Consider the following 16,636-nt stretch of genomic DNA (forward strand, 5'->3'; position numbering starts at 1 on the left):
GTGTGTGTGTGTGTGTGTGTGTGTTCTTACGTATATAATGTACATAGCATAAATAATAAAGGTTGATAGATTGATAAAAATGTATTCATCTCCATGAGGTTCTTATGAACAATACAGAACCAAATATAAACCAAAAGACTATAAGTGAAACATGTGACAGGCATTTTTTATGACTGTACAAGAGTTCATGCGAGCGAGGCTGATGTCCTGTTAAGGCAAATATATCTGCTGATTGATAATACGTAACAGGATATATATGCACTTTTTTATGCAGGAAGTCCTTTTCATCATGAGATAAAAACGAATTTCCCCCGGATTTGCTGCTCGATTATAAAGCACTAACTGCATTCTCTTACACGACTGATATCCAAATGTTAAAGAGTAAGATGGAGTCTAAGTTATGTTTATTTGTTTTGGTGATAACCATTTTCTCTGTGAGAGCAGTAACCACTGATGAGAGCGAAGAATTAGAAAAATCTACAGCAGCTGATCATAGTGAAAATGCCAACCCCATGTGCGGTAAGCATTTAGTATAATTTGAAAACTGCCTTGTTTTAATTATTTAAACCAAACTTTGTTGATACATCTTTTAGTTTGTATATAAACTTAAATTGCATACGCTTTAATGATCAGTTCGTATAGTTTATTTTTTTAAGTTTATTTAATCGATTGAAATCCATAACTGATCTTATATAAATAAACATTAGCTCATAATGATTTCACCACCGATATTTTTGGCGATATTCTTTTTAGGAAGTGAAGAGATTCAGTTGAATGCTGCCGACTGCTACATGTTATTGAATGGGAAGGTACGCATAAATTTGTATCATTTCAATTGTTTTATTTTCATTAATTTAATGTTGTGAAATTTCATTTGAATTCTTTATTATTATTTAAGACGTATGATTCATTCTGTCTACATCCAACTAAATGACGTATTGAGTGTATTCGCTAGCGAATTATTATTTCACAATATAGGATAACAGATCTGATGTACAGAGTGAGAATATCTGTAACAGTCAGAAGTTAATATATTCTCGAAATGGAGTGAGTCTGAGAGAGATACAGGGAAAGATATAAAAATGTAATGATCATAGGTACACTTCATAAAAGTATCAAGAAAGAAATGTTTCATAATTGGGCTGAAATATATTGTTTCAGACTCACAGATATTTTACACTCAAATCCTACACGTCTTACAATGGATTATCAGAAGTGTTGTAGGACTGTTTACAATGACCTACTTTATAATAACCCGACACAGTGGCCCTCATTCCAACGTAGTAAGTAGGAATCAGATTAGCACAGAGAGCTTCCTGCCATACAATAGGCATGAAAGAGAAACCTTGCTACATCAAAGTTTAAACTTATGGAGAAAAGGAGACATAATGGACCCTCGGCAGTTTGTGCCCTGTGATCCTTCGAGATATGGTGGAAGCAGATAAAAGATTTTTATTATTAACTAATAAAATCATATTATAGAAAGTTTTTTACCTTGGGTATACTATACGTTAAAGATACATAGCAATTTTATAAACTTGGTTTTAATCCTTTTTCCCAAGTAAGCAAACAGACAGATAATATATATATATATATATATATAAATATATATAGTGATTAAATCTATATTTGAAAAAAATATAGATTTAATGACTATAAGACCGAGATAACATATAAAGATTTTAATGATAAATACTACTAGTTTCGGCATATAGCAGCCTTCTTCAGGTATTTATAAAGGAAAAGAATACTAATAAACTTAAAAAATATAATATCAGGACCTTCTTCACCACACTTCCAAAAATCCGTTCTCTAATCAGCCATCCAAAACCTACTCATCACAACCTTAAGTACCCTGGAGTATATAAATTGTGGTGCGATTGCAATATCCCATACTTTGGTCAAACTAACAAATCTATTGAACAACGAATAGAAGAGCATAAGAGAGACATCTCTTACAAAAGATCTCATGCAACTGCGTTATCCAGTCATGTTCTTTTTTCAAATAATCCTAATGATGACCAACGAAGCCACTCTGTCTGCTGGAATAGATCAGAAAATATCTTTCGCTGTGATGATGAGTTTGAAAGGAAAATCGTAGAATCAAGGGAAATCCTACTGAACCCGGTCCACTTAAAGAACAATTTAAGTTATAACATCCCAGATAGCCACGCTACAGTTATTCAATATTGGCGTTCACGTGAACCTGCACGCACAATTGTAACAAACAATGGCACGCCAGTTGGAACAACTTGAAAAAATACAACGTTTTTATGTATCGATTATGTGAGGCAATTTGTACCTCTAATTTCCAGTTTGTTTAGATAATTCAATGTTTATTAGTATTCTTTTCCTTTATAAATACCTGAAGAAGGCTGCTATATGCCGATACTAGTAGTATTTATCATTAAAATCTTTATATGTTATCTCGGTCTTATAGTCATTAAATCAATATTTTTTTCAAATATATATATATATATATATATGTGTGTGTGTGTTGATATATGGTGATTCTTTTGGTAAGTTTGGAGCTTAGCGGTATATGGGTGTTGACAAGCATCGTATCCGTACATGAGTTAATGAAATTAAAAGAATTCATCTATGGGAAAGCGACAGGAGAAGGCCACTGAGCGTGCGGGGTTATTAACTGTCCGATTTTTTCTCCTCTGAATGACCCCGCACTCTAAGTGCTCCCCCCTTCTACTGTCGCTTTCCCTCCTGTTAGACATTCTACGAAACGATTTAGATTCAAAATCCCGAATATGAGAATAATATTCTAAGATCGTGGGATTTCAGCTTTACAGAGGATCAGGAGAGAAACACTGTTTAGAATGAAAAACAATAAAATAATTTCTGGGGACTGAAGTGGCTATGTACGTGACGAATATATGCCAGGATGCTAGATGTGAAAGTCAAACTAAAAATAATACATTGCTTCACACTATGTCTGTAATCGTAATTACTGATAATAAGAACAACCTCAACTCTGCATGCGAAATTGGGGTTTGATTAGCTAATACATTAAGTTTATGTTGAAACAGAACTTTTTCTAGGCAATAATGATGCATTCTATATATGGAAATATATCATGAGGATTCAACTTGGTATACTGTTTCTAGTAAAGCCCTGGTTTACACTTCACACAGGCACTTACAGGCTAATTTTATCTCTAACAGTTAGTCAGCACCAAAGTGAGTAATTTTTCTTCTTTGTCTACCCCATTTTCTTATAAATACGAAAGATGAATCGCAAAGTAGATGACGAATGCAGGGCAAATCAATGCATACACCCCGCTCTTAATGATTATATTTAAATCTGCTCCAATTAGTTCCATATTTGTATGGTTAGATAAAAACGTACAAAAGCGAACTTAATTTTAGTTCTTATATTTCTTTTTAGGTTAGAGAAGTTATGGAATCATGCATAGAACAATATTACCATCAAGAAGAAAATAAGCTATTGGCATTTGTAAAGGGCATATGTGCCCAAGATTCGACATACCGCCAGGTAAGTTCAATAATATACGTCAGTTATACAAAATAATCAAACGCCCTTAACCAATTGCTGTAGTACGTATTGAAATAAGTATCAGAAAGCATGTAACTAACAGGCATCTTAGGCCCTGGCACACACATCTTCAATATCATGAGGTCTCTATTTTTTCCCATAGTACATTCTCCATCTTGTGATATATTCTCTACTAGATTACAATAATGAATAAGAGTAGTCTACCATTATTCATTCAGCCCAATCCCCACCCAAAAAAGCACTGTTGAAGGAATAAGCTCAGCCCATATCGGAGATTCTAGTTCTCCCAAGAAAGGTGTTCTCTAGGATTTAGATTAAGATCCTGCTCGATGCATTAAAGTTGTTAGATATCATCACAATAGTGCTTGTGCTATGATTCTGGTGTATAGGAAGCATTGCACATCTGTTAGCATTTATCGTTCCAGGCACCACAATCAAATACCCAAATTCAGAAGAAATAGTTCGAAACTTTTACTCATACGCCACCAAACTTCATTTATCAATTGATACATTCTCCAATAGCGCCTTTACCAGATATATAACACTTCTCTACTGCCCACTCTTGATTCCCGTAGCTCATTGTAATCTCTGTTCTTGATCTCCAAGGATGATATTTGGCGTACGTGAAGTTGCTCATCCATAGAATCCAAAAGTGTTCAGTTGTTAGCCACTCTGGTATTAATAATATGTACCCCTTAGACACCTGAAACTTCTGGTAATTAACCCCAATGTCTCACTACCAAGATTTCGCTACAATTCTTCTCATCTCCCTTTCTAATTTGGTATTAGCTTCTGGATATAAAAGTGCATATAAGCGGCATCGCATACTTCCAAAGTGTATAAAGTAGGCGATTTAGCCCTTACTAACTTTTGAAGACTAATTGGCAGCTAGCCTCTAACCATAGCTTTTCACAGAATAACTATCCCAAGATTATTCCTGATTTTAATTGGAATGTGGTAGGAGAGTATGGCAGACAACCGCCGCCATTTTGATCTGGTCCGTAAACCTAATAAGATTGTCTGAAAACAGCGTGAAATCTACTATTGATTTTCTTGAGTTTACTATATGAAAAAAAAATAAATAAAAGTTTCTCTTATAAAAAACCTGCTGACTCGTGAATCGGAAACAAGTTGCTTAGAAAAAAGCAACTTGTTTTGAAGACTATGATGTATACTCGGTAGTGTGCAAAAAGTTCCGATACCAGTCCTAATGCCTACCAATGATATAAAATGTAATATAGAATGGAATGGTTTGATTTAAATTTTCCAGTAGAACACAATTGGAACAAGATGGGCATTCAGCATGAATCAGGAGATTTATACTATTGACAGTTTTATTATTATTATTATTATTTTTTTATTTTTTAGTTTAGTTTTTTTTCTAAGTTAAGGTTTTTCTGAGATATAGTTGTCTTCTAATATTTGCATGATGCTTTCCGTTATGTTTTCTATAATGCTGTTTATAAATATTGTTTGTAATTTCCACTAGAAAGAGAAAAAGCCTAACCCAATGGCACAATACCGTCTTTCGTATTCCCTGCTCTATATTTCTTGAACTTTCAAAACAGTATTCGCATTTGAAATTTCAGTACGCGCAAGTTGTTTGGGTTCGGAATATAGTTTTATAGTATGGGCACTGAATTGTCATTTCCTCAAAATCCAACTAATAGTAAACAAAACATTTAATAATGTGCTTTTGGGCATCACGAATACTATGATAGGAAAATGCGATTCGATTTCCAACTAATAAACAATTTAAAATTTATTATGTTGTGATTCTGATATCCATAATACTAATAGCTTTATTCCTCACAGAATATTCCGCATTTTTTTTTCACTTTAATTAAAGCAAAGAGGTTTTGTTAAAATATTAAAATTCGAAAAGTTAAAAAAGTATTGTGAATAAATGAAATATAAACCTGCAATTTTGTATATTTCGTAATTAATGTGAATGGTAAAGTTTCTCATAAACACAATGTTTCTGAAGGCAAGGGTATTCCATTGTGAAATATCGTTTTCATAAGAGTTGGTATACTTGAAAATATGGTGACAGTTATTGTTATTTTTTATTTCGAAACATTCCATCCAATTTGGTTAATCTACTTTAAGCTGAAACAGTCTCATAAATTTTAAATCCTTGAACATCAAATGCATGGAACTCAACAAGCCTGGGGCGTAATTAATAGCATAGATGCATAACAGTTTATAAATTTGACCCTACGGGGTTGGTCAATTTAAATGAAAACGGAGGAAAATAGTTTGTACAAATTTTATCATCCCAGCATTGAATTTCAAGTACAGACTAATGAAAAAAAAATTATAATTAAATAAATAAAATAAAATAAAACTGAAATCCATTAAGTGCTAATGCATTACTAACCCCTACCAAAATTCTATATTATGAGCTGTTATTGCTAGGATCTTGCGTAATTCTCTACACTTTGTCGTCATCCAACTTTTATTACGTAAGCATGTGAAATAGTCGGATTACAAATCTAATCTTACACAGCCATGTTGTGTAACCAAATATTGTTAATAAATACCTATCGTTCGAAAATGATTGTAGATTCTTGATGTCATCGTAAAATAAGCATCCGAAGCTTATGGCACACACGAAAATATCTTTCAAGCTGTTTAATGACCAACCATTTAGCTTAAATGTGAATTGTAGTGAAGGAGAAAAGCATATTTGATCATTAAAGAAATCCTTTCTCATTGACAAATATTGTATATGAATATAAATGTATTTTCGCCTTTTTATTTTTTTCTGATTATTCATTTTTCCTCTAAATTATTTTCAGGTTAACAACTGTATTATGATTACATATGCATCTCTTGTGAGTATTCAAGTTTTTTGTACTTTTGAAATGTTTAGTAATCAATAATTTGCTCATAATAAAAATATGTGTGTAAATCGATAACAACAGTTGATTGCATAATACTTTCACTAGTGTATTATCTAAAACTGCATTACTTGATAGCTTAAAGACTGTTAATTATCATAGTGTTATGAGTACGAAAGAACGGTTAATACTGCCTGAAAATTATGTTTTGTGTGGACTTTTGGAGGAGACGTAATCAGTGTGGGGTATTACCAAATATAGAAGCGTAATGAAAAAGCTGGTTACAGAAACGCAGGACCGACTTGAAATGATGATCACAATAAAAGGGTAAGGTTCGATCAGATGAAATATATCATCAGTAGAAGGTGGTTCCAGAAGTAGAATTATCATCATTATCATCAGTGGCTCTTTGAATTCAATAAACATTCAGTAAGTTTACAAATTATCACAATTACAAGCAAGCAGAAAGGATTATTAAGTCCACTCTATTGATCTTTTATCGCAACTGTTTCACGTGATAAAATCTCACAAAAGCTCGTCGAAAATTTTCAACGTACCCAAAATGATTACAATATATGAGATTTTCTTGGAAGATAAATGTTACTAAGCGAGTATTTAACACACCAGAAATATTTGTATCAGACAAGAAAAATAAAAATAAAAAATAAATTATCGATCAGACGTTCAAAATATTCCGGAAATATCATACCTTAGAAAAGGTTAATAATTTATATCGATAAAGTAAATGTTTTTAAACAATAGACCATCCAATGTGAAATAATCTGTAAAATCATGCAATATGAAATTAGAAATTAAACTGAAGCTACTTAATTTTGTATTTTGATGAAAGTATGATGTTGTTTACCGCATCTACATGGAGAATTTTTTTTTCGTTCGACTTTTCATGGCAAACGTTTAATTATAGAAGCCATTTTTACTCGGCAAATCCACAGAATTTTCACATCTGGAAAGATTTAAATTAATCTCAGCCTATATCTAGATTGTCCAATTTTTTAATTTTTTTTTACTTAGATTTTTTAAATTTCTTATTTTTAGAGAAAAAAAAATTACAAGACAGCGATCACCTGCTGTAACTACTCCGAGTGTTCTTCCCCACTTTTACTCTGTCCTAAAGGTCATAGTTTTAATTCACATTTATACTATTCTAGTTTCGATGCTATGCTATGATAATAATATGCAAACTAGCATATCAAACCAATACGGGGCGTTTGATTCATATCTCAGACCTTGAAAAACCATTTCAATATTATTTCAACTGGAGGTGGGTTACCTGGTCTCATTGTAAGGTAACAAGGTTTTTTCCCCTTCCAGAAAATCGAGATGTCCCATTCTCAAGACAGCAAGAATATAATGTACAGTTTACAAAAAAAAAAGTGCATATCATCCAATAATAATATATCGGTTTAATAAGTTAATAAGGTGATGGCGTATTTGCCTTTATGGGGATTACCACCATTATAAAAAGCATATCCTATATAAAAAAAATGAAAAAAAGGAAGAAGATGGCATTTTTGACGTGTACTCTAGATGCTACATATATCGGCATTAAACTCACTCCGTACAATATATATATATATATATATATATATATATATATATATATATATATATATATATATATATATATATATATATATATATATATATATATATATATATATATATATATATATATATATATATATATATAGCAACAAATAAAACTGACATGCTTTCAAAAGAAAGGCTTGGATAACACCGAACGATTTTAAATATATAAAAAATAATGTTTAAGACGAGCGTTTCTCAAGTTGTGTTCCACGATCAATGGGCAGCTTGAATTTCTTGGTGGGCTGAGAGATAAGATATTAATATATATACACAGCTTGAAAAAAAGTCAACGGACACTAACTATGAGGAAAAAACAGCCAGAGCACGCATCTTAATAAGATATAGGACCTTCTTTAGTTGCAATTACAGTAGTAATCCTACGGGGCATATTTTCCACAATCGTAAAGTAGCGACAAATGGCAATTTTGGAACATTCGTCCTGTAAGCATATAATAAGATCCTGGACTTTTGTAGCGCTGAAGTACCTTGACCTTACCCGACACTCCAGATCATCTCACACATCTTCGATAGGATTGCGATCTGGGATCCCTGGAGCCCAGTCAAGTGTGATGAGGTTCATGCCCACAAACCACGGAGTTAAAGCAGCAGTAGCCTTATGACACGGTTCATTGTCTTGCTGAAAGAGACATTGGTCAGTTCCGTTAAAACGCCACAAAGTAGGAAGTATTTTCCACTGAAAAATATCGATGTTGCGTGTGTTATGCCAACTACATCTGGTAAAATATGATATTTTGTTTAGGCAGGCCGTGAGGTGCATCTTAAAAACCATTGCTCTAGACAACAACTTTTCAGAATGATACAGTTTCAGAAGTTCAATTTAAAACAATACCAAACCACTTACAACGTAGTCAAATTCTAAATGAAAAATGTATAAACAAAATAATCGTTTATGTACAGTAATTGACAACGGGGTAATTTACTTTATATTATTTTTTCTGCAGAACGGCGAAAAAAGAAAATTAGCAGGTCTGGTTGGCCAAGTGGTTAGCGTATCCGCTCTCTAGCCAAAGGCTGCGGTTCGAATCCCGCCATGGGCATGGATGTTTGTGATTGTTGTGAAAATACTAGTGGTGATAGTCGACAGTAGATGGCGTTGGTGTAGATGATGAAGGTAGTTGTGGTCGGTGGAGTGGTGGAGACGGAGGGTTATAGAGGAGATGCCCTCCCTCAATGAGTCTTTGGACTCCTTGAAGGTGTTACGTAATAATAATAATAATAATAATAATAATAATAATAATAATAATAATAATAATAATATAGAATAAGGAGATGTTGCTTTAAAAACTCTAAGTTTGTTTTAGAAAACCAGCTGCCTTAAATTCATAATATATATAAATATAAATATATATGTTATATATATATATACATATATAACAATTTGAAATCGTAAATTTCAACTTGCTGGAAATTTCAAAAGTATTAGCTTCACGTGAAAAGCTAGCTCTGAATTCCAGCAAAACAGCTACATAAATTAAAGGGCTGGCTGCTCCATATATAAAGACACTACACTTAATGATATTATGATATTTGCATTCTGTGCAGACAAGAAACCGAAAAGAGCAATATCACTAGAAAATTGATTGATAAACAATATGATCAAAGCCCTACCGTGAGAATCTATATCTTAAACTACCACTGTTTTCTATTGTATGTGCAAGTTTCCTAAACAGCGTTTTGAATATATGATCTACTATCTCTGTTTGAGTAAATCATCAAGTTTATCGACGTGCATGTTCAATATTATAAACATATTTCATTCTATTTAATTTTATTAAATAAAATTCTTTCAATTCCAGACTCCGGAAGAAAGAGTTCATTTGCAGGTGCATACACAAATTGATTTTATGGTAAGTATTCACATTATTTTTTGCCACCATTAAATGAGCATATTTCAAAAACAAACAATATGTGCCATATGCAGCATATTTATACATGGAAATATACAAATAAAATATGTCAATTATTTTTATTTACAACTGAATGAAATATATATTCTAAATTAGCAATTTCTTCTTCTTCTTCTTCTTCTTCTTCTTATTATTATTATTAATAGTAGCAGTCGTAGAAAATATTAACAATTAAACTGTTAATTATATAAAAAAACGCATGCTTTGTTATTTGTAATTATTGGGGAAAATTAATCAGTTTCTATGTTGTAGTCTACGTCGAATTTTTATAAGTTGGAGTGCTAAAACGTACTTGCTTCAGATTTTAAAGCATGATCGGAAAATCGCTGAATTAATAAAGTGAATATATTACTCAGCGTTCACTGGACATTTCTTCTTATTTTCCTCATCTAGTCTTATTATGTTATGCACTGAATACACATTTTTTTATTTCTGCTTTTTAATCAATTTGAATAACTTTATTATGCATTTAAATAACCGTTACAAAATTTCACTGTGCAGTTAGTCTTCAGTCTTATTTTAATTCTGATGGAACGAAAGTGATGGATCTCACTGTTAGTGCTGTTTTGTAACAGCGATCATTTCGTAAAATTAATGTAAGACTTGTCACATTTGTTACCTGAAACTTTTATTATGAGCTGCTCGTTAAAATTTATTCTTTGTTATACAGAATAACAATTATTCTTAAACCCATATTAAACGATCGTCATGAGAATGCAATGTGCAGTTAGAATTTCACATACAGTTAGCAGCTTGTTTCGTAATTTATCCGACTATTAGTAGTATTATCCGACCTTTCATTCACAGTAATCAGGTATTGTTTATTTTGTTTTATTATAATCAGAGCACTCAGAAAATCTCAGTAGAACTTACGTTAGATCAGATAATAGTATACCACTTAGCTTTAGGAGTAGGATATGGCAGACTGTCTGGCGTACTGTCTTCCCTAATTCTTCAAATTGTCATTTGATATGAATTTAACTGCTAGCAACGACTATGGATTAAACCGTCTGCCTATTGATATCAAAATGTTTATTAAAGGCTACAATAGTTTCGTATGCTTCCTGTTTGCAACTAAGAGATTATAAAACATCTTTTTATATTTGTAAGCAAAATATAATAAAACAAGTAAAATAAATTCGCAATTTATACCTCTCTTATTCTTGTTATGTTATTATTTTTTTTACTCAGAGATTTTTCTTTATGTAACTTAGCTTACTATTTCTTATATATATTGAATACAAAATTTTGTTTAGATTAGAATTAAATAGAATTACAGTAATATGAATTAGTCTTCTTTGTAATACTCATAGTGCAATTTCCTTAGATAATATTATTTTATTACCTTGTCTGTTTCAGTTAGATATTCTTTATATTGCGAAAAATAAAAAATAAAAATTACACATTAAAAAAATTAAAATTTATTTTATAGAGATGTATGGGCAACATCTTTAATGAATCTGAGTCAGAGGAAAGTGAAGAAGAATGAAAAAAGAATGTCTGAGGCAGCATTTGCTGAATAATAAGGAATTATAAAACAAAAAATATAGTCATGTAGTGCGTGTAATATCTTCATGATCATTTTTGTATAATGATCTCCATTTTGGTGTGTAAAAATAAACTGTAAAATCATTGTATCATTATTCTTATCTGCCTTTTGTTTTTATTGCTTGATACTTTTCAGAAATTATTCTAACAGACATGCTTCTGTATTATTTAATTATTTTCATTATATAGATTTCATTTTGCATTTGATAAGTAAAGCGTTTATAACATTACGTGAGGTAACTGTAAAATTCTGTCTACTCGGCTGACTTTCTGAATATAGGGAAGCAACTTTTTATTGTAAACATCATATATTGTTGTGCAAATCACAACTTATTTTTGATGTTAATGAAAAGTTCAATTACCGTGTATGTGCTATCCAAAACACTGGAAAATGTACATTCTGCTCGACAAGAAAGAAGAAACAAGAAATTGTATACAAAAATGAAAAAAAAAAAGATACATCAAACGAAAAATAAAATAGAAAAGAAATGCGATAGTGCAATCACGGAAGAAAATCCAATTATTAAATACTGAATATTGCCAAAAATACAATAGCTTTTTTTTCCCCAACTTTAATCAATTATTTACATTTTCAAAATAAGATCTTTGTAACGTCATACACTTTTTGAATCTTAGATATTTACCTTATTAAGAGTTTAGTCACAAAATTAAGTAGAGTAATCGAATTGTACATATGAAAGAAATATGCATTTTATTAATACTCATCTCGTAAATCTCAATCACTGAGCACTGATTATGTATAGCAATAAATTTATTCAAATTTATTTCTCACAACAGGAAAGATCGTCGCCTAAAGGATCTGAACTTTACTGGAAGCTAAACTAAACGCAAAATATCTCAAAATCTCGATATGTGTTTTTACTCTCTGATTTGATATTTGAGACTTTTGCAAAAATTTGTCGAACCGTTCCAGTTTTCAATTCAAATATGTCGACACTTTCATATTGCAATAACTCTCTGACTTAGTGGAATACGCACAAACGTGAATTTGTAAAACGCACAAGAAGTTTGTATTATTCAGTTTTAGTTCCAACAGGATCACTTTTATTAGAATATTTCGGTAAAGAAGTTTGGAAATTATATTAATAATTCTGCTCTGGCAGGATAAAATTTAATTAAATTTTATAGTTAAGATCTAAATTAGAATATGTCAGTTATGATTTCAATCTGACCATTGTTGTTGTGAAAAAAATTAGGTAGAACGATCTTTACAGAAAAATGCTATTAATTGGAGCACGTCGTGTGTATTTAAGTAATTTTCGTAGCATATAGTATAATTTAACTTTTTGTGATTGATAGAGAACACAGCAATGCATAGTATACGTGAATTACGTTGTAACGACCATTATGCCGTTAGTGAGCGCTGAGATCGCACAATTAATGAATATCTTGCAATTTTTTTATTCATTTCTATATCAACCGCAGAAGTTATTATGTCACGAGATAAATCACTGTCTACAAAATGAAGTAGAATTACGCTTAGAGAATAATGTTGTTAAAAAACAAGAAAATAATTATAACGTATCACATGACTAGCTACATATGTTGTCTACAACTTGGGTAACATCATGTGTTCTTATCAAACAGCTTAAAACAAAGTTTTCAAGAAAATTCATCTTTCGACGAATTACTAAAGAAGTGAGTGTTTTCGCACATCCTCAAAAAAACATCTTAACTAAGATTTGACTGAAGCACCTTATTTGGCTACGTCATATCAGCAATCAAATGGTCTACCTATTCAAATTCTTGAAGGACTTATTCCAGTAACTCGAAAAGAGCAGCTCTGGAATACACAGAATAATATATATATATATATATATATATATATAAAGGTTGAAACCGGTCTGGATAGTGACCCCCCACCCATAATGTATAACAGTATACATCTCCTAGTGAGATGTGTTTTACGTTGTGGGAAATACTAAGAATAGTGATCAGCACTTTATCCACCTTTACTACGAGTTGCCCTAGTGTTGCACTACCTTTAGATTTGAACTACGTTCAGGCGCAAACTTAACTGTTTTGCTTACTTGGCAGATGGAGTAAAAAACCAAGTTTATAAAATTACTTGGTATACTTAATATATATATATTTCTGTGATAAATATTTTCTAATATATACTCTACGGTCGTTCTTGGACTATGGGATGAAAAAGAAGAGGAACATCGCTGAAATGAAGCCCTTATCCCTATTGCTCTTTCTTCTGCGATACACTACTCCATTTTGTTAGAATTAAAAGTATAGTTATAATTGCAGAACGGCTTTTTGTTTGCTCATGAATAATATTATACTTGTGGGGATATGGTATTATAGTATTATTATTACACGCATAAGCAACTTACCCCGTGTAGAGAAATGTGGAATATAGTAGGAATTCCAGTATGTTTCATTCAAGATAAAATGAACATAGACAAAGCAAGAGAACGAAAGGTAACTACCTTTAAAAATTGATTTACAAAAACAATTGGTCACTTTTGTTATAAATTCATTTCCCTAGAAACAGCAAAAAACAGTCAGTTTTACCTGTCAAAATAATTTGTTCATATTGAAAGTTCAAACAACGACAGACAGTCCTTCTCCACCTTTGGTTGACTACTTTATGGAACAGCTAAATGTCTAAATTTTATATTTACTTTTTAATCTTTCAAATTAAAATCACTTTTTGTCACCAATAACTATACGAAATTATCATGAAGAGAATTATTATTAGTAGTAATAGTAATAAGTAGTATACAGTCATTTTCCATGGAATCATAAGACTCATCGCGGAGGATCCATTATTCACAAAATATCTATCATACCTCTCCTTAAACTTATTTACTGAAGAAGCAATCACAAGCACCTTCGCTAATCCATTGCATCCATTCATCACCCCGAAGCAACAAATCTAGTTCTAACATCCTTACGAACCATATTCTTACACAATTTCCACATGAGACCCCCTTGTTCTGTCACTTCTTTTGATATTGTTTTTTAAAATCGTTTTGTCTATCCCTCCTATAAAATCCCTTTAATACCTTGTAATATTCTGTCATATCACCTCTCTTTCACCTATCAGCTAATATTTGAAACTCAAAAGCCACTAACCTATTTCCGATGGAGAGGACATTTCATTGACTTGCTGTTTAATTTCAACTTTTCCATCGCTAAGGAAACCGGGTGTACCGATCTGTCAGCAGTAGTCCATGCATGACCTTAATAACCCATTATATATGGGAACAATAACCTCTCCTATCCCTGCTTGTTAGTGTGTTATTCAAACCACGTAATCTGATGTGCTGTTTAGGTTCACTTCGCAACATTCTCTCTCAACTCCCTGTTCACAATCGCATCCAAGACACAGGCGTCATCAGTTTCCTGTAATCTTCCAAATGCTTTCTTCCAAATTTAGCATCAACAGCAAACAATTGAATATTTCTTGTCAGAGCATTTCCTATATCACTGATGCACAAAAATAATAGAGGACCAATTACTCAGCCAGTGCTGTTACAGCACTGGTCACTTGCCTTCTTTTGGACACTACTTCTACATAAACGTACTCTTTGTTATCAATCATTTTTTACCGCCCTGCACTCAGTACTTTGTTGTCACCTTTCCATAGTCATTGCTCCTTTAATTTGCTACATAGAAATAATATAATAAAATTATAAAGACCTCTTTATCATTTCCTTTGGCGTCATCCGCTAGCTTTCCCGATTAATTTGATTTGGCCTTCCTTATAATACATGTCACCCTTCTTGCCTGTGCCTTTCATTGCTCATGGGCACATAGTCCCTCCACAACTTTGTGTGTGCAACTCCTGCTTAATGAAGCTCTTCATTAACTTAACTGCTGCCTGATTTATCTTCGTGATTCCGATTCTGGGTATATTTTCTGATATACTGATATACGTTATTATCTTTCTTCAAAGATCTCTTGGGCAATTCCCATGCAGCACCAACATTTGTCTACTTCAAATTCTTATGACAACACTGTTGAAATCTGAATCAGTTAGTTAAAAAATCATTTGCATTGTAATTCTACAAATAACCCATCCTTCTTAAGAGAAACGTTTTTTATCTTTAGCAATCATCTACAAGATTTCAAGGTCACTTTCCCAAGCAGAGGCAGCTCAAATCGATTGTTTAACCTTAAGTTCTCTGATGCTGTGATCAGATCCAGCAATATTTAACCCCGTGTCCTCTTCTTTAGATGCCTTACGTAATTATCTCATGCAAATATAAAAATTACATTTCCTTCCTAGCTTATGACAATTCCTTTCTCAAATCTGTCCCCATAATGAAATCCCACATAATTTCTCAACCTGTACTCGTCATGCTAATTTTCAAGGCATGTAATCTACATTGTCCATTATACCTCCTGGATTATAGCAGAAAGAAGCGAAATATTTCATACTGCGCTACGAATCCCTGTTCCCCTGATAAACATCTATCCTGAAGTACTCTTTTCGGCTTCAGTTTTCCTCTGCTGTCATTATCAAAACTCCTTTCCCAATCCTATTACTTCTATGCACTATTATACTATATTATGCTACTTATACTAACATAAGACTGTTTTAGATCCAACTGATAAAAACAGTTTACCGAATGGAAATACATCGAACGACAATTCATCGAAAAACCATAGTCAAATAAACAATTAATCGAACAACTTAACGAAGAGCAATTCATCAAACGACCAACAATTAATTGTAAATGCAATTCATCGAACGATAATTCACAGCAAATGAGATTGATCGAAAAATCTCCTTTGAAGAGGATCAAACTTTCACTTCTAAATTTATAGATGTACCGAATTAACTAGTGTGTCAATAGTTAATTCAGTATATCGATAAAGAAGTGCAAGTTTGACCCACTTCAAAGAAGACTGAAAACGTTTGCTGGTTTTTGAAATGAGTTGCTAATGACGACTCCTAAATATAAACTGATCTCATCACAAAATTTGAAGTAAGAAAAAGAATAAGTTTTCTCGCCGGTCCTCAAGATAACATCTTAACTAAGATTAGATTGAAACAACTTATGTGGCTTGGTCATATCCGCAATCAAATGGTCTACCAATTCAGATTCTTGAAGGACTTATTCCAGTAACTCGATAAAGAGGCAAAAGCTGTTTATAATTGTTAGCTAGTTATCTATCTAAAGTGATTTTAGTTTCTGG

General features: G+C 32.1%; 1 protein-coding gene across 1 annotated transcript; it reads left to right on the forward strand.

Moving 5' to 3' along the window:
* Nucleotides 1–344: 344 nt before the first annotated feature.
* On the forward strand, nt 345–11,559 carry LOC150099599 (uncharacterized). The gene is made up of 6 exons (XM_090404255.1): nt 345–519; nt 754–809; nt 3,400–3,507; nt 6,330–6,365; nt 9,800–9,850; nt 11,343–11,559. Exons 1-6 carry the CDS (start codon nt 372–374, stop codon nt 11,397–11,399), a joined length of 456 nt encoding a protein of 151 aa, XP_090260381.1. The 5' UTR covers nt 345–371; the 3' UTR covers nt 11,400–11,559.
* Nucleotides 11,560–16,636: the final 5,077 nt, after the last annotated feature.

The sequence above is a fragment of the Typopeltis vanoorti genome, chromosome 14 (assembly GCF_054136105.1).
Source record: "Typopeltis vanoorti isolate ZY-2024b chromosome 14, IOZ_Tvanoo_1.0, whole genome shotgun sequence".
Taxonomy (NCBI): domain Eukaryota; kingdom Metazoa; phylum Arthropoda; class Arachnida; order Uropygi; family Thelyphonidae; genus Typopeltis; species Typopeltis vanoorti.